Source organism: Barbus barbus (genome assembly GCF_936440315.1).
Source record: "Barbus barbus genome assembly, chromosome: 3".
In the NCBI taxonomy this organism is placed as follows: Eukaryota; Metazoa; Chordata; class Actinopteri; order Cypriniformes; family Cyprinidae; genus Barbus; species Barbus barbus.
The window spans coordinates 45,575,129-45,595,743 of record NC_136731.1 but is presented as its reverse complement, the minus strand read 5'-3'; the positions used below and the strand labels follow the sequence as shown (position 1 = coordinate 45,595,743).

At 41.7% G+C, this 20,615-nt stretch overlaps 1 protein-coding gene across 1 annotated transcript in view; it reads right to left on the bottom strand.

The window, feature by feature from the left end:
• LOC306844298 (glutamate receptor ionotropic, NMDA 2B-like) overlaps positions 1-17,844 on the bottom strand; it is a gene marked incomplete at both ends in the record, with an annotated part of 28,177 nt that extends 10,333 nt beyond the window's left edge. The window contains 9 exons of the mRNA XM_079376308.1: positions 746-871; positions 948-1,101; positions 3,048-3,219; positions 5,353-5,561; positions 5,642-5,756; positions 7,380-7,563; positions 8,335-8,605; positions 11,271-11,414; positions 17,290-17,844. Of these exons, the coding sequence (XP_079232434.1) occupies positions 746-871; positions 948-1,101; positions 3,048-3,219; positions 5,353-5,561; positions 5,642-5,756; positions 7,380-7,563; positions 8,335-8,605; positions 11,271-11,414; positions 17,290-17,844 (1,930 nt within the window). The remainder of the gene's footprint in view (positions 1-745; positions 872-947; positions 1,102-3,047; positions 3,220-5,352; positions 5,562-5,641; positions 5,757-7,379; positions 7,564-8,334; positions 8,606-11,270; positions 11,415-17,289) is intronic.
• Between the last annotated feature and the right edge of the window lie 2,771 nt (positions 17,845-20,615).

Genomic DNA, 20,615 nt, shown 5'->3' with positions numbered 1-20,615 from the left:
GATAAGCTCTTCTTGCACTACACATATATCTGCACAGTTTTGTTTTATTTAATTGGTTTGCACTCTATCTGCCATGCGCCTTATTCCACTTTATCTATTTCTTTATTTTTCTACAATGTCCTCATTTGTATATCTGTATAGTTGTATGTACATATGTTTAAACTGTATTTATCTGTATTTGAACGTCTACTGTCAGTGTTTAATGTTAACTGTATGCACCAAGGGTCTGAGAGTAACACAATTTCAATTCTCTGTATGTATGTGCCGTACATGTGGAAGAATTGATAATAAAGCTGACTTGACTTGACTTGAACTGAACTGAGTCAAATTAGACGGATGCCAACAAGGAAAGAATGTTTTTATAGTGCTTCACAAAGAATCCTCTTATAACATTTGGGAACACAACCTTGACCGGATAGCACCTAATTTCAGCAGATTTGAAAAGAGAATCACTTATAAACCAGTAGCCAACAGGTTCTGTGCCCAGACAAAAGATCTGTTGTTTTAAATACTCGATTATTAAATACTCAGCATACTGAAGCCTTTAAAAATTGATTTAAAATCCAGTTACGGTTTTTCTCAGAAAAACAAACAAAACACTATTTCTCAAATCGTTCAGCCCTCATGGACACGAGCCACGAGCAAAACTACAGAAGAACTGCATGACATTAAAGTTGATAAATCACGATGGATAATGAAGGATTCAGCAGCAGTGTTTGTCACGCAGATAAGTGCCGCTCCGTACCGCGGCCGTCGATTAGACGACGATTGTAGCCCACGGGACTGAAGTACTCGAAGATGAAGACGGCGATGGCACAGACCAGCAGCAGCATGACGAACATCATGATCCAGACGTCTGCGCTGAAGGGCTCTGTGGACGGAGAGCAGACACGATTCAGCTCATGTTAGCAGATACAGCACACAGCGGAGAGAGAGAGACGGCTCACCCAGGAACGCAGACGGAGACACCGTGCCGTTGCTCCGAGACACCATGACACTGATGCCCGTCTCTATGAAGGGCACAGAGAAATCAATGACCTCTGACCTCTCCTCATTGATGGTCAGCGAGCCAACGGCCATGTGAGCGTTCTTAAGCACCACCTGCAGACAGACAGACAGGTCAAACTATCGAAAAATACATATCTGGAACACTGGGATCAAAACACAAAGTAAATTACAACTCTATCGAACTATAAAATCAAATTATGAACTGGAGGAATATCTCCAGAGTGTCAGAGACACAAAGCAGAGACAGATCCTGACCGAGTACAGGCTCAGTGAGCACAGGCTAGCCATCGAGACCGGCAGACACAGAAAGAGAGTGTGATATATGTCTGACCTCAGTGTGTCTCCCTGCTGTCCACCACAGTGACCCGCAGCCTGTGTGTGTTTATACGTGTTAAACACTGTGCTATCAAACACTCACAAGTTCTTATTTGTTACACTGTTTATTTAAGTTTATATTGTTATAAAGTTTTTATTCTATTATTTTCATCTTTTCTTAGTTACAATTATATCACCATTGTTACAGTCATGCCAATAAAGCAATATTGAATTGACAGACAGGTGAGAGACACACACACACACACACACACACACACACACACACACACTCTCTCACACACACACACACACAGACACACACACACACACACACACACACACACACACACACACACACACACGTGAGAGACAGACAGACAGGTGAGAGACAGACACAGACACACACACACACACCCACCCACACCCACACACACACACACACACACACACACACACACACAGGTGAAAGACAGACAGACAGGTGAGAGACAGACACACACACACACACACACACACACACACACACACACACATACACACACACACACACACACACACACACACACACACACACAGGTGAGAGACAGACACACGCACACACACACACACACACACACACACACACACACACACACACACACACGTGAGAGACAGACAGACAGGCTGTTGAGACACACACACACACACACACACACAGGTGAAAGACAGACAGACAGGTGAGAGACAGACACACACACACACACACACACACACACACAGGTGAAAGACAGACAGACAGGTGAGAGACAGACACACACACACACACACACACACACAGGTGAAAGACAGACAGACAGGTGAGAGACAGACACACACACACACACACACACACAGGTGAAAGACAGACAGACAGGTGAGAGACAGACACACACACACACACACACACACACAGGTGAAAGACAGACAGACAGGTGAGAGACAGACACAGACAGACACACCCACACACACACACACACACACACACACACACACACACACACACACACAGGTGAAAGACAGACAGACAGGTGAGAGACAGACACACACACACACACAGGTGAAAGACAGACAGACAGGTGAGAGACAGACACACACACACACACACACACAGGTGAGAGACAGACAGACAGGTGAGAGACAGACACACACACACACAGGTGAAAGACAGACAGACAGGTATCCAAAATATCATCAGTTGTCAAATTTCTAGTGGTTTATAAGCACCTCTACATGGGAACACTATAAAAATATCATATCAATATAGTTCAAGCGTGCTCTGAGAGGCCTGCTAGCTTCCTTCCCAGCATTCATAGCTGTACTGTGTTGAGACGAGGCCAGATATGGAGACGTGAACAGCAGATATGAGACGAGAGATTCTAGATCAACAACAGACAGAAAGTGGGTTATCACACTGTCTCTCTCTCGCTCTCTGTTGGTAATTTTAGCTCTAAATACCTGAACTTCACTTCACACGACTAAACTGGGGCACGACAGAGTGTGTGTGTGTGTGTGTGTGTGTGTGTGTGTGTCTTACGATGGGATGGCAGTGTGAGAAACGTAGATTGAAACCCTGAGCATTTTTTAGCATAAAGACACACACAGCTGTCTAAATGAGGACACTGCACACTCCATAAAGACTTTGATTGTTTTTATAGACAGCTAATTATAAACACAGACCCTCGCAGACACCGATTACAGTTCTGTACCTCTCCCACCATCCCGTTCCACGTGCCGTTGATCTTCTTGCCGTGTTTGCCGTTGGTGACCAGATAAAGGTCGTAGGTGAACTTCACAGACTTGGCGATCTTCTTCAGGATGTCGATGCAGAAGCCTTTACAGCAGCGCTTGATGTAGACGGCAGGCTCCCCCGTCTTATTCCTGGCAGACAGACCACAGAGACACGTGACGGATCGGACAGGGTTCTGGATCAACCCTTCAGTCACGTTCCGTCATTTTAGACCAAAACAAAAATTCTGGAAATGTAAAAAATGGCTACTTCATCAGAATGGTACAAAACTCGTTACCCTTTATGGCAGTCACTATGTGACACCCCCCCCCCCCCAAAAAAAAAATCATGGACTTGATTCAAAAAGCTAAATGGTCATAAAAAAGTCACACTTGTGTTGTTCGCAATCAAAAATAAGGAAATTAATGGAAACTACTCAAAAACAGATGTTTTTCGTGTACAATCTACAAATCATCCACAATGGATAAAAAAGTGCACAGCAATGAAGGGGTGACAAAACTGCAGTAATTACGTCTGAAAACTGCTCAGTAAGAAAGGAATGCACAGCACTGAATATATATGCCATGCTATTACAGATGATTTGTTTTTCACAAGGTGCAACAAATCTGCCTCAATTCAATGGATTTGAAATATTTCTGCTCTTATACTGTATTAACCCTCGAAGACCGAGACAAAAATAACATTGTTATTAAATGTTTAATAACTTTTGAACCGTTAATCCTATCTGAATGCATAATTAGAAATATTTAAGGTTTATAATAGATTTATGGCACAGGTTTATTAACGTTTTACGTTACAAATCTAGTGAGATAACGCCCAGTGTTTCCAGATGAACGTAAACTCACTGCATATGCAGTTTAGCCTCTTTCACACAGTCTTTACTGGTAAATGAATATCCTTTACAAAACTACCGGCAAATTCATATAGTTCTGGCAATCATATAGTTCTTATGGAGATGACGTGATTATTCTGAGCTGTTTACACAGCTCTGCTGCTTCTTAAATAGCTTTTCTATGTAAATATGGTGCTAGATAGACATCTTTGAGCACTGCGCCTCGTGTTTATAAGAGCAAATACTTCTGATGGCTAGTAATGTTAGTTTGGTTAAGAGTGAAAGCTGTGTTCCTCTCATACCATTGGGAGGCGAACTCATGAACTCGAACGTGATATCAACATCTTTTTTTTAAATTTAGGACTATCTTTTTTTTACGCAGCCACACGCAGGAGATCCGGCATGGTGCCGGAGAACTTTAAGCCATGCCTTATTGAATGTTTATTGTTAGGCATATAGCCTATTAGTCTTTTTTGCATTTATCCAATATACTGGAGCCAAACCTGAGAAAGTAGACCAGAATATTCCACTGCGTTCCTGGACACGAAATTTGCGTAGCTGTAGTTCTAGGCGGTGATTATGCTAACTGAGAACGAGCGTGCACCAGTGTCCTATTTACCAATGATTGGAATTCATTAACATACACATGTTTAACTATCAAATCAGACGTTTACGAAGCGATTGTGAGTCCGTAGGAGAGTTTTCGGGAAGGTCTGTTTTACACGCAAATTACTCAGAATTTACTCCTATATTTACGAATGTTTCATGAATGAGGCCTATTGATTGGTCAGAAGAAACCAATGCATTTCGTTCCTCTGAGCAAAACAGGAACGATTGTAGACGCTTAGTCCCACCCCCGTGCCCAGATTGGTTCAAACTGTCACATATTAAACCAATAAACATAGGTTTTGGGTTTTTGGACACATCTATATTGTTAGTAAAGTAAATAGACCTGTTTTTCACAGAAAAGCGCCTATAACAATATTGTAATAAATGGCTATAACTTGGTTGGGGAGTGTTATATGTAGACAAAATTTTATTTGGAAGTAAAATACCCAGATACAACTTTCTATAGAAAAAATAAATCCTAACGAAGAAAAGTGCAGGCGTGTCAGGCGCCCCAAACATGTTCTCAGGTTTTTAAGGATTAATTGAAAAATTACATAAAATTATTATTGCTCTTTCTTACGTCTTACACAGAAAATAGTCCGTAATTAAGATATGAAGACATGAAATACACTCAAATTGCAAGATATTAAAGAAAAAATATTATTGAAATGAAATGTTTTTTTTATAAAAATAAGATTATTACAGGATTATATGTCCTAACGACACAAGTGTGACTCCAGGGTTCATGCATCAGGCGTTTGTGATCAGATCAGTGAAGCCAGACAGCAGAGCTGAACGAGTGTGTGAGTGTGTGTGTGTTTACAGTGATTTGAGTTGCTTGCGGCAGGGGACGGTGTTCCTCATGCAGGTGCCGCTGAGCGGATCCACGTCCTCCACCATCACGAACGGAGCCTCCTCCAGCGTCACGATGGACAGATGATCGTCCTCACGGTTCTCCGTGCCAGAGTAGAGCTCGAACCGCGGCCACACGTGAAACTTCATCGACAGAGTGCCGTTCTCCCACTTACCCACCTGCACACACACACACACACACACGCTGGTGTGAGATCACACACACACACGCTTCAGTGTCACAGCCACACGGCTCTTACTCTGTCCCACTGTCTGTCCTTGTTCAGCAGGATGATCACCAGCTTGGGGTGCATCTGATAGCCGTCCTCGCTGAAGGAGAGATTCCGGCCCTCGAACGTCACGTTCATCAGATACCTGACAAACACACCGCAGCACCTCATTACACTGCTGTTCAGCTGCTCACACACACACTCTTTCTGAAAGCTGACTCTCAAACACACTCCAAATCTGCTAAACCAGACACTCAATCTCAGCCTTCGAACAGGAATTAATTTACGGCAAAGGTGTTTGCTTTGAGATGTGTTTGTGATCATTTGAGATATTTAGAGATGTGAGGCCTTTTGCATTTTGTGTGCAATTCTTGGATTTGTGTGTAAAGTTTGGAAGAAAAAAAAGAGGCAAAATTTGGAAAATGTGTGTAAGCAGCTGGAAAAAAAATTGAATAAGACAAATAATACTAATAGTGAATAAAAACTAAAATATTATTAAGAATAAGAAGATGAAGAAATATTAAAAGAAATAATCTGTCTGTAATGAGCGTGACTTTGTTAATAACTACAGAAGAATGAAACAAAGAAAAATAAAGTAATAATAATAAAAATACAATTACTACTATGAATAATATACTAATAAATATAACAATTAATACGGGAAAAAGAAGAATAATAAAGAAAAAAAATGAGAAGAAATAAGAAAAAATAATAATATTAAAATAGGACAAACAATAAGTGAGAAGCTAAACAAACAGCAGCGATGGCTGTCATCTGTCTGTCAGTACTTATTGATGTTTTTATGATTTCATTGTGTGACATATGTATAGTGTTGTTATGGCAACCACAACCTTTGCAGCTTCCAATCTCCTCCCCTGTGTTACCATGGAAACCATTGCCATGAGAGCAACAGAGAGAGAGAGAGAGAGAGAGAACAAGCTGCTCTATATCACATCTCTGTACAGATCTGAGAAACACACACACACTCACACTCTCTCTCACACACACACACACATTCTCTCTCTCTCACACACACACACACTCCCACACTCCCACTCATACACACACACTCACACTCTCTCTCACACACACACACACACACACACATTCTCTCTCTCTCTCACACACACACACACACACACACATTCTCTCTCTCTCTCACACACACACACACACACACACACACACAAACACACACTCCCACTCACACACACACACACACACACACACACACTCCCACACTCCCAATCATACACACACAGTCACACTCTCTCTCACACACACACACACACACACACACACACACTCACACTCTCTCTCTCACACACACACACACACACACACATTCTCTCTCTCTCACACACACACACAAACACACACTCCCACACTCCCACTCACACACACACACACACACACACACACACACACACACACATACACACACACACACGTTGGTTTTTGTGGTTTATGGGGACTCTCCATAGGCGTAATGGTTTTTATACTGAACAAACTGTGTGTGCTATTGCCCTACACCAACCCTACACCTAAACTTAGCCCTCACAGGAGACTTTGTGCATTTCTACTTTCCCCCAAAAAACCTCACTCTGTATGATTTATAAGTGTTTTTAAAAGTGGGGACATGGGGTAATGTCCTGAAAAGTCACCTTCACCTTGAAATACCTATTTCAATATACACATTTATGTCCTCATTGTGTGTGAGTGTGTATGTGTATTTGTGTGTGTGTGTGTGTTAGAGAGAGAGTCTGACCTGAGCACCTCGTTGCTGATGGGGCTCTTCTTCTCCGGGGCCCCGTGGCACTCAGGCTTGAGCAGTGCTTGTGGCCCTCGGTCTATCATCATGGTGGCGGTGGCTGAGGCGATCACAGCCACTCCGTCACGAACACGCGCCTCCACACCGTAATCCCACTCATCGTATGACACCGAGATCATGCCTGCGCAGACAAACACAACCAGCAACACTAAACTAACTTCAGCTCAAACACAATGCAACACGTAGTTTGATCTGATGTACTACAAACTAAAACTGACATGAAAATTAATAAAAACTACAATCATTAGGGAAGTGGGAAGGGAAGTGGTGTGTGTGGCCAAGTATGGTGAACCCATCCAAGTGTACACACAGTAGTGAACATACACCCGGAGCAGTGGGCAGCCAATGCTGCAGCAGTTGGGGGTTTGGTGCCTTGCTCAAGGGTCTCACCTCAGTCGTGGTATTGAGGGTGGAGAGAGTGTTGGTTATTCACTCCCCCACCTACAATCCCTGCCGGACCTGAGACTCGAACCCTCGACCTTCAGGTTACAAGTCCAACTCTCTATCCATTAGGCCACGACTGCCCCTAGGGATTACACTAGGGATGCACGATATTGGATTTTTGTGGATATGCCGATATTTTTCAACTCATTTTGGCCAATAGCCGATACCGATTTACTTATTTTCTTTGGAAACAACACCAAGTTTCTCCTGTGCAGAAATGATAAACAATGGCGTGATCTAATCGCTAGCACACCCTGAGCGCATGTGAGGCATCATGTATCATATCGGGCCGATATTTACATTTCAATTACATTTCCGATATCGGTCCGATAATATCGTGCATCTCTAATCTCAACACATCATTAAAATCGTTAAGTGACACACACAAACGCCTCTATCGCCCCCTGTGGAGCTAGTCCGGTCCGCACAGGGCTAAAGTGAGCCTCACCTGTGGGAAACTCGGGCGGGATGTGGTCGGCGTCGCCCGCCACCAGAGACGGCACGATCCAGGTGTACCCGTAGCCCGTCAGGCCCACCGAGTGCGCCACCTCGAAGATGATGTTGGCCTCCTCTTTGGTGGAGTAGAGCAGGATGACGGGGCTCTGCAGCTTCTTCAGCTGGTTCTGGATCTTGGCGTCTCCGTCGTCCACGGACATGTCCAGCAGCAGTACCTCCTCCAGCTCCCAGCCCACAAAACTGTTCTCAATGGTGCTGCGGATCTGAGGACACACGGACACCACTGACTCCAGCGACCGACCGCGCTAAAATATCAGACTCCACTGTTTCAGCAGTTTAGGGCACATTTTTATTTGGGTTTGTGTGTATGCTTTATTTTTTAAGTTCATCAGAGTTCAGTCAGTGAGCGCGCACACGGTGACGAATCTAAACGCCTCTGATTGGATAGTGCGTTCATAAGCTCAACAGAAACGTGTGTGATTGGTTATAATGCTCAACACTGCAGGCCGCGCTCAAAAAAGGATTTGATGCGATGTAATTAAGCAAATCTACTATAAATGAAATGCGGTGATCGACACCTTTCATTCATTTCACTCTACACAGTTCACTTGACAGTTGATCTAGCTTATCGCTAACAATATTACTCGAATAAAACCGAGTGTATACTGTGGAACTGTTCACAGACAGCACACACAGTGTTCAACTAATAAAGACCCTCATCGCAGGCCGATTTAGCTTCAATTGATCGTAGATCATGTTCTCCGTGTTCTCAAATGACCTGGAATGAATCAGAAACCGCTTCAGATGATTCAGTACTGAACGAATCATTCAAAGTGATTCGCAAACCGATTCACAAATTTTAAAATATATATATATATAAAAATAATAATAAAACGGCGCCCACTGTGGCGAAGTAAAAGTACTTTTTTCTTGTTTTTTTGTTTTGTTAAAAATGTACTCGAATTAAAGAATGCTAAAAATCCATTCACTTCTTTTTTAAACAAAGTTACATTTACTTGAGTACATTTTTGGAAAAATTGTACATTTAAGAGTAAATTTAAAAATGTGTACTTTTACTAACACAAGACATTCATAAGCAAACCTTATGTATTTCTCATTGTTACGGGGTTGTAAACTTGTGATAGGGTTGAGTTATTTGCTTCATTTGTTTATAATTTTAATGAAAAAATTAAATAAAATAAAATAGACTTGGTTTCAGTAAATATATACAATCCAAAATCATGACGGCTCATATTTTTGTTATAAACTGAATTTTTGATGTAATATGTCCACTTAAACTCTGACGAGCATCATACATCAGAAACTGCTCCCACGTTTGCAGCAGAGAGACAATGTTGGGCTTGCAGAGATACAAAGGGACAATATGAGATCGAAACAAAACCAAAAATATACATTTAAGGCAAGGTATCCCTTCAAATGTGTTCAACCCCGTCACATTAATATTTTTGGAAATATATAAGGAAGACAATAAAGAAAAAAAGTGTTGAGAGTCTGACATGTTAAGGGCTAAAACATTAACATTGTGGTTTTAGTTAAAATTTAAAATTAAAAATATTTTTTACAAAAATAAAGAGACCGTAGACACAATTTGTGTATTTTTAGCTTCAGTCCTATGAAAATGTGAAAATTATGATAAATGTTACATTTGTTGTCATTAAATTGCTATGAGGGACACGTGAGCAGCAGGTATATGTTTGTTTTATAACCATTTCTGTGTTAAATCCTTTTTAAACTAATCCCACTTTGTCCATTACGGGGTTGAGAACAAAAGGTGTCTAAAGCTGAAAAAATTATAAAAAGTCTTTAATGCCTGAGGTGGGAAATATGATTTGTTATATGTGTGTTTAATATGTGCCTAATAATGTGGGGTATTTAGAAAATGAGTCATATGTAGTTGAAAAAAAAATATATTTCACATTGAAATGTTACCGAATCTCAGGAATAAACATTCATTAGAAATTTAGAAAATTAATCAAAAAGTAATCAAAATTACTTTATTAATTGAAAAATTGCACTACTTATCACATTTTAAATAAGAGTATTTTATAAACTGTGACCTATTAAATTTCCAATTTAACCTTCCCAACACTGCACACACACAGACACAGACACACACGCACACACACAGACACAGACACACACGCACACACACAGACACAGACACACATTCTCTCTCTCTCTCACACACACACACACACACACTCACACACACACACACACACACACACACACACACACACACACACACTCACACTCACACTCACACTCACACTCACACTCACACTCACACACTCACACACACACACACACACACACACACACACACACTCACTCACTCACACTCACTCACACTCACACTCACACTCACTCACACACACACACACACACACACACACTCACACACTCACTCTCACACACACACACTCACACACACACACACACACACACACACACACACACACACTCACACACTCACTCTCACACACACACACACACACACACACACACACACAGACACAGACACACACGCACACACACAGACACAGACACACATTCTCTCTCTCTCTCACTCTCACACACACACACACACACACACACACACACACACACAGACACACACTCACTCACACACACTCACACTCACACTCACACTCACACACTCACACACACACTCACTCACACTCACACACACACACTCACACTCACACTCACACTCACACTCACACTCACACACTCACTCTCACACACACACACACACACACTCACACACTCACTCTCACACACTCACTCTCACACACACACACACACACTCACACTCACACACACACTCACACACACTCACACTCACTCACACTCACACTCACACACACACTCACACACACACACACACACACAGAGCATCTTTACCTTGGTAACGAAGTCCTGGTAGCCGGGGTAGTATGTGGTGACGATGGAGAAGATGTACCAGTCGTACTCCTCCATGATGTTGAGCATGACGGACGCCTGCTGCTCGATGGAGGGCCCGAACTGAAAGAACATGGAGCTATCGTCCTGCAGAGAGACACACAGGGGTCATGATCACACTTATCATCCAGCACTAGTCAGCTAAACACCACTGTAAGGCATGAAGATATTATAAACATCCACATCATGACGGACTGTAAAGCTGCTTTATGAGAAGCCCTATGTAATTTGGCCAGGTTGAGCAGGTGGTGATCACATGATCTTCAGGGTCACATGACCGGACATTCTCACACACACACACACACGCGCGCGCGCGTTCAAGCCTCTTCGTTCGACACTCCCGTCGCTCTCCCGTGTTTGTTTCACACATATTGTGCATTCTCTAAACTCATGCACATGTAATTAGTCCTTACAGCTTAATTAGAGCTGACCTCATTCTGATGCTCATTTTTAATTAAACAGTTGGCTCCTTTTAACAAGACCGTTAGAGACGCTATGGTCCGACAGACCGGCAAGGAGAAACTACACGAGCCTCACAGCCCAGAACATCATCACGGTAACATACCAGTCCACAATCCATAATAACGCTAATCCACAATCTCCTCTTGTCTCTCATATTAGTTTAGAGCTGTTTCGTCTTGTAAACGCTGCTTGATCTGTGCAGATTTCTCTCCTGATTCAGACCACAACTCTGTTTCACTGGAGGAAGAGTTATTATGGACTCGGGTTTTAGTTAAAAAAAACATCTTAATGATGGATTTGTTTCAGCTTTTGTCTTCTCCAGATGTTTAATGTTATTAATGTAATAATATTAGCATTACAATTACCAACACGATGAGATAACACATGAAATGGTTCAAATACAGAATAGATAATGTGATATTAGACAGAGAGCGACAGTCTGAGGTGATGTGAGTGTGTAACAGCCCCTCATCTCACACACACACACACACACACACAAGCAGTTCTTCCGCTGTCACACTGTGGCTACACACTGCTTTGGCAGCTGTGCTTCACTGACTATCCTGACATCAACACACACACACACACACACACTCATGATAACTCATTTCAGTCACATTCTGACAACACTGATTTTTTAATAAACTAGATATTAATTAAAATTCTGTGAATGTAACCCTTGTGTTTTGTGATACAGTCATTCTCAGATGAAAGCGTCACATTATTAGTGTTTGGGGCCTGATATAAAATGTTAATACGTTAAATTTAATGTCATATAATTGCATTGTTCTTCACTGTGTTTTCACTAAATAACCAGTGTTTCTTAGACCTAAAAACATTGACAAACAACATATATTCACAATAAATAATATAATGCATATATTTATCATTATGCTCCTCTATAGAGTTATTTTTATGTTCATTGAATGTCTTTTCTGAGGTAAATGTGACGTTACGTGGCATGAATGATCTCAAGCTGATGTCATTCTGCGGTTGAAACACTAATGGATGTATTCCATGATTCACGATGGTTTCTTCAGATGTTTATTTGGTGCTGTAACTAGTAGTAAAGAGGAAGAGATCTTAATTTGTGTTCCGAAGACGAACGCAGGTTTGGAACGGGTCTTATGTGTTTGGAACGACATGAGGGTGAGTAATTAATGACATAATTGTTATTTCTGTGGTGATCTATGACAGGGGTGTCAAACTCATTTTTACTGAGGGCCACTTCAACATTATGGCTACCATAGGGCCGGTTGTAAATGTAAGATTGTACAAACGTTACTACTCCTTAACATATTGTTAAACAACTGTCTCTTCATTTTATTATAATTATTATTTAAGGTACAAATACTGAATATGCATTTGAATAGTTGTAAAATATATGTTATTGCTCTGTGTTGTTTTAACATTTAACAATTATTTTAATTTATCAGGTTAAGGAATCCAAATTGCTCCATAAATCAAAGTAAATAAAGACAAGTATCGTCAAAAACACAGGTCATTACATTAACTTTGTTAAAAACTTTTTTGTTACATTTATGGTACAATAAATAATTGTGAGCTACCCAGAACCTGACAGATAGGCTTTAAAAAACAAAGAAATGAGTCTGTTCTCATGAAAGAGCGTATAGCAGGATGCTCTGTTTCTGTTTGGCATGTGATTTATACCAGAAGTTGACTTTGGTGTGCATATATGATGCAATCAATGCTTGTAGTAGAAAAACAGAAGTGGCGGTACTCTACCCCACTCCCCCACCCAACAATAAATTAATACAAACTAAAGTACTAATTTTCATCATTTGCAATGACTATAGTGCCAAAATAAATAAATAAATTCATTAATAATTGTATGTAATTCAATTCACATTTATTTGTATAGCACTTTTCATGATACACTGCTGCGAAGCAGCTTCACAGAAAATGAACATTTCTACATTACATTCAGTAGTTTACAGCACTTTTAATAAAAAAACATCGGACATGTTTTCTATGCATTAGTGCTGTTTTGAACACTGTTTGAATGCATTCGCTTACTGGATCCTTAGACTTTCCAGTCTCCCAGATGATCTGATCGCAAAAAACTGCTTCTTTTTATTTTCATAATGTATTGTTTTCGTTAAAATTTACTAATTCAAATTAGTGATTATTATTTTATTACTAGGGTGACCACCCTATGGATCTGTTGCAGGACAGTAGATGTGATTTTGTGGGACATTGTGGGACACGTGCAAAACAAACACATTTAGACTACTACGGTTATGCTACGTAAATACTGATTTACATTATTGTGCCAATGTATGTTTCTGCCGGTGCATGCCCACACTCCAGGCTGCGTTTATTAAAGTCAGGAGAGAAGGTCATTTTTGAGTGCACACATGTAATGTCTGATCGATAGAAAGCTTTCCAATACAGGTATTATCTTCAAAAGTAGTTCTGACTAAAATAATGTTAAGCAAAGTTCACACAGCAACAGCATGTGTGTGTGTTGTGTGTGTGTGTAGCGTGTGTAGTCAGTGTGTAACAGATTGTGGCGTCCTGACAGCAGGCATCTTTGGCACAGAGCTCTGTGTAATTGACTGAGCACAACTCATATACTCTCATTCAGCCGTCTCTCTTTCTCTCTGTGATGATCAGCAGACAGCAGGAACAACGAGCAGGACAGAGGAAGGACGAACAGAAGGAGAGATGCAAAGAGGAGCAGCGTGACAGAGAGAGAGAGAATGTCGTCTGAAACGAGAAGTTGAGGCAGTAGATCAGAGAGAGAGAGAGAGAGGGGTGTCAGGAGGAGCCCTAAATATGTGTCCTAGTTCTGTGCTCTTTAAAGGGGAGCACACATGATACAGTCACTATCTAAACCAGGCCACAGAGAGAGAGAGAGATGGAGAAACAGGTGAGACTCTCTCTCTCTCTGTTGCAGGTCAGGCACTGAAGGTCGTCCTGTCTGACCTCTGACCCCTCAAGCTCTGTATCTACTATCACTGTCAGCAGCACATCACAGACATCAGATCAGGTCACAGAACTCACGGTTTTGAGTCTCGGATCAGATCATTTTTCGGATCAGCGGTTAGAAAATGTAACTGTGCTTTCCATTTATTACTAAAAGAACACTAAGTATTTTTTTTTCCAATTCCACTGCAAAACTAGTCTAATTAGTCCATCTAATAAAATTCTAACATCATTAAAAACTCTCTAAGTGAACTCTCAGAAATACAATAAGAACAAATTAACTAATTACATACACACTAAAAACAGTGTGCGAGTACTGAATAAAGTTCTCTTTCACCTCTTCTTGTGCTTGAATGGTTTAAAGTCGCTTGAATGTTTACAATGGCAAGACTTAAAAACGTGCATCACTCTATGATGGTTAAACTTTGCCGCTAATCCATGAACGGGCCTGGTCCATACGGTTCACAGATCAACTACGATCTGTTTAAACCCTAATCGCAAGAATACCTATTAAAGCTACAGAAGTTACTTAGTTAAGAGCAGCGAGTGATTCTCTGTTTTTCTCTTGTTGTTTGATTAACACTATTAACATAAGAAATGCACGGATCCATTATACTGACACATATCTGATATTTTCTTGACTGTTTACGTTCAGTTAACATGTTACCAACTATGCTTACTTGGATACTTATCAAGACAGCCATTCTAAAACATCATTTTGTGTGTATTTTCTCAAGAAGACGCAATGGAGAACTCAATTTGGTACTCGAGTGCTACTGAAGCAGTACAACCAGACCAGCATAAACCAGCACAAACCAAAATAAAGCAACACAAACCAGCATAAACTAGCCTAAACCAACTCAAACCAGCATAAACTATCACAAACCCAAATAACGCCGGAAAAACCAACTTAAACCAGTACAAGCTAGCATAAACCAGCATATGACCATATAAACCTGTGTAAAACAACACAAACCAGCCTAAACCAAATCAAACCAGCATAAACTATCACAAACCAGCACAAACCAGCATAAACCAGCCTGGATCTCTCAGTTCAGAGAATCATTCTAGCATAGAGTGATAGTTCACCCAAAAAGGCTCATTCCTCGTGTCACTCCAAACCTGAAAGACTTTACAGAAGATATTATGAAGAACACTGGGGCTCAAACAACAACGGAGTGCATTGACTTCCATTACACGGACACTGAGACACTCCTCAAAACATCTTCTGTTGTTCCACTGAAGAGCGTAAGTCATACGGTTTCAACGAGTAAATGACGACAGTAACGATCATATCTTGGGTGAGCTGTTCCTTTAATCAGCATTGATTTGTCTTCTGTTGAGCCGCTTTACAGCTGAAATTAAACTTGTTTAATAACTGATGAATTTTGCAATATTACTACTAATATTTTCACATAACAATCTGTATCCCAAGAGAAATTAACATATTGGTCCAGGCTTCAAATTAAAACATTTATTCGTACTCTAAAGTATGCGACTGGAGCTGATAAACCCTCAATTCTTGATTCTAAACTGTTACATTTATACGGCCGCCTCCATTTTTTTCTCTTTCCGTCGTGTGATTTGTTCAATTTTCATTTAAACATCTTCTGTGCTGTTTGAATGTTGCATGTTTGTTTTTCTGAATTATAACAAGCTGTATTGTATGAAGTGCTAGACAAACACGCGTGACCTGACTAGCAGCGGACGTTTGTCTGGTTCCTCTGTGAAGCTGGTGGTTTGTCATTGTGAAGGTTGTGCGCGGTTAGCGCTGGACAGGATGCGTGGGCCGAGCAGCGGTTCTTCATCTTCATCTTCATCGGCGTGTTTAGCGGAGAGAGCGAGAGAGAGATGAGCGCTGTGTGATTCTGCAGTGTTTAGAGCTCATGGCCTCGTGTGTGTGGGCGCAGCTCTGACTCACTGCCATCCGACGACGACCGGATCATTTTCTCTCAGTGTCTAACGCTTCCAGCTGCTCATCATCATCCTCACACACACACACCGTCACCCATCATGCATCTCTTCAGAATTACTGTACATTAGCACTGAAGTTTGGCGAAGATTGGACATTGTATGCCTGAGTTATATAACAACTTCCTGTTTCATGGTGAAACATCGAAATTTGTCAGGCTGCCACGGACACGCCCTACAAGGAAAACTCGAGATCTTCGCAGTTTAACACCACAAAGGGCTTTAGATTACACGGACCAAATTTGGTGTTGATCTGATTAAATATCTGGAGGATCTAATGAATTTAGGAATTCATTAAAATACTACGCCTGAAAACGGACATAAAATTTGCAGAGAAAATTCTAAGTAACTGATTTCCTGCTAGGTTTCGGATTTTGGTTCAAGAGACTTTTTTGAGGTTACTGGTGTGATACATGTGTCCACCGATGTTTGTACATGTACATGAAATGTAGCGGGAGGGGCACTTCATTGAAAGTGAATAGGCGGTGCTATCGAGTAATTTTGCCACACCCACTTCTGAAACCCACTTCAGACATACATTTTCACCACTTCTGTATAATAGCAACATTAGCGCACGCACCTTAGCGGCCATGATCATGGAGGAGCCTCCCTTCACGCCCAGGATGGGGATGTGCGTCTGCGCGGAGATGAAGTCCAGGATCTGCGCGATGGCCTCCTGGTCGGTGTCGTCTCCGAACACCACGCCCTGCAGCCAGTGCTCCGTCATCAGGTCGCAGATGCTCTTGATGATGCTCTTGGGGTCCGTCTCGTTCATGGTGAGCATCTCCACGTTGGGTGCCAGCGGCATGTGGCCAAAGTCGTCTTTGTCGCGTGTGCCGGCGAGCGCCACCTCACTGGAGTTTCCCACCAGCACCACCGCGATGCTCAGGCCCTGCACCAGCTTGGAGCCAGGAGGATAATGTGCCACCGACGTCGGAATGTAGTGGGCCACGCCCCCTCCGCCCCGGTCGCGCCGCGATTGGACGGCCAGCGGCAGGAGGAGGAGCAGACACACGGCCAACAGCTGCTGCAGCGATGGGCAGGGCCAGTGACGTGGGGGCGGAGCCAGTGTGTGAAGCCACGCCCGCCTTTCCTGAGAGGGTGGAGCTAAGCCACGGTAAATGCAGACGGACATGATGGAGGAGCGAAAAACCTGCGAGAAAAACAGACAGAGGTTACAGCTCAGCAACTGTCTCAAACGCAGACACTGTTGTTTTTATTATTCCTGAAGTGGGAGGATGTTTCAGACACGTCATGCGTTAATCAGCGCTGTGAAAGGAAATTAGGAAACGAGCACCTGGAATTCTGAATTTCACAGCATGTGCTAATGATCAGACGATATGTGGGTTTCAGAGGAGAACCGGTGAGAAACGCTTGTGTGGATATTAATATCACCCACTTCAAAAGATGTTGGAAATACTGAGTGCTTCTAGAACAAAGTCAAAACTGAACATCACAGAACAAAAACTCACACTGGACGTCACGAGAGAGAAGAGAGAGAGATAGAACGACCAAAACCAGCAGAAAACACTATTACCCCAAAATGAACAAAATATTTAAAATCACACCCCAGCTGAAAGATTTCACAGCGGAAACACAGCTGCAAGTTTTGGAGCGATCTGACAACCACCAGTCAATATTCAATAAATGCATTTATGAAAAGTAATTCAACAACCCTATGCTACACATGAATATCTTCAAATATGGCCAAGTTATATATATATATATATATATACAGTTGCATGTGAAAGTTTGGGAAACCCTTGCAGAATCTGTGAAAATTTGAATAATTTTAACAAAATAAGAGATCATGCAAAATGCATGTTATTAAACACGATGCATTAAGAGCCGGGGGGTGAAAACTTTTTGAATTTGAAGGTAAATTGTACTTAATTTGTCTTCCAGGAAACATGCAAGTATCTTCTGTTGCTTCCGAAGGGCAGAACTAAATGGAAGAAAAAATTATATTTCTACAAAATAAGAAAAATTTGGACATCTTCATTCTGTTCAAAAGTTTTCACCCCCCGGCTCTTAATGCATCGTGCTTCCTTCTGGAGCATCAGTGAATGTTTGAACCTCTTTTAATAGTTGTGTTTGAGTCCCTCAATCATCCTCAGTGTGAAAAGGTGGATCTCAAAATCATACAGTCACTGCTGGAAAGGGTTCAAATATGCAAAAGATGCTGGAAAACTGAAGATTCTGCAGGACCTGGAGGATTTTTCTGAAGAACAGCTCAGTTTAACTGTTCAGAACAAACAAGGGACTCATGAACAACCATCACAAAACATCGTAGATCATCCAGGTAACCACACACAATATTAAGAACCAAGGGTTCCCAAACTTTTGAATGTGGTTATTTTAATAATTTCAGCAATTGTTTTGTCTTGTGGACTACATGTAAACATCTTTTATTGAAAATATCTTACTCAGGACAGTAATATATCTTATATAGATTTTTTTTATTAAAATCATGGGGAACAAATTCACTCTAAATAGATCAATGAAATGAACACTGAACACACACAAAAAACTGCAACGTTTCCACACTGGAAGGGATGCAAAAATTGGAAGATCTACATCTCAAGCTTGAAAAAACAACAACAGAGACAGATGAACTAAACCTGGCCTCGCACAGAGCAGAGGTGAGCATATAAGGGCCCTAGGGCCCTGAGGTCTGTTCCTGAGCGAGAGACTGAGGGCTGCGAGCGGCCGGTGTCTGTGACACACATGAATAGTGCAGCAGCAGACGCTCAGCAGATCAATATTTGATGCGTCTTCAGCCTGTTTATTATGGATGAGATAAACTCTCCCCTGACGACCCGCGCCTACACACCGCACAGAGCCGCGTTACACAAGCGCTGCAATGATCGCCGCTGACGGACAGCCTGTGATTACAGAGCGATGAGCGAGGAGAAGAGACGTCAGTGATTCCTCACATACACCACACACTTCTCCAGAAGCTCTCAGTGTTTCGGTCAAGTCAATGTGATCCAGTGCTGCTGGAACCCAAATGTTCTTCTTTTGAGTTTTTCACAGGACATTCATACAGGTTTGGATGGACATCAGGGACAGTACACGATAACCCTTCAAATGAAGATCTGTGGTGTTTTGTACTGGACGTGACGTGATGTGATGGAGGAGAGGAAAGAGCTTGTGATGCAGAGACTGAAACACAGTTCAGAGATCTGAGTCTGCACTTCTCCTGGCCACTCAGTTTCCATAGCAACCATTAAAATAGACCTCTCGATACAGTTGATGGCCTCACACACACACACACACACACTCTCAGGCTCCGCTCCTCTGCAGAAGCCACTCACGTCACTGTAATTAGCATAAGAGAGTCCTGTTTATGAGATGAGACACACACACACACACACACACTGTAATCAGTGAAATGAGATTGATGCTTTTCACAGATTACAGCTTCAGCTCACTTGGCTATTTCAGGAGCACATTACATGGATGATGACCGTGTGTGTGTGAGTGTGTGTGTGTGTGTGTGTGTGTGTGTGTGTGTGTGTGAGTGTGTGTTCAGGCTCTGATCAATTCTCGGTGCTGTGATCTCAGATTGAACTCAGATCTTCAGCCTTTAACACACATCTTAAGTCATTTGTAAGTGAAACCGTATGTTCGGTGAGTAATAAAACGAGGAATATTCATAAACGGCATCATGTTTGACTGTATGCTGAAACATCTGGACAGGACAGTGAGATTCAGAGCGACTCACTGTTGACATCTAACCACATACAGAATTATCCGGAGAGGCGAAGGGTCCAAATTATATTTTATTATTAAATAAAAACATTGTCAAATATCATTAAACACTATAAACATGTTTTATAACTCCACAACAAATATTTGAAACATCTATTCAGAACAGACCAGGCATTACATAATATATAAACT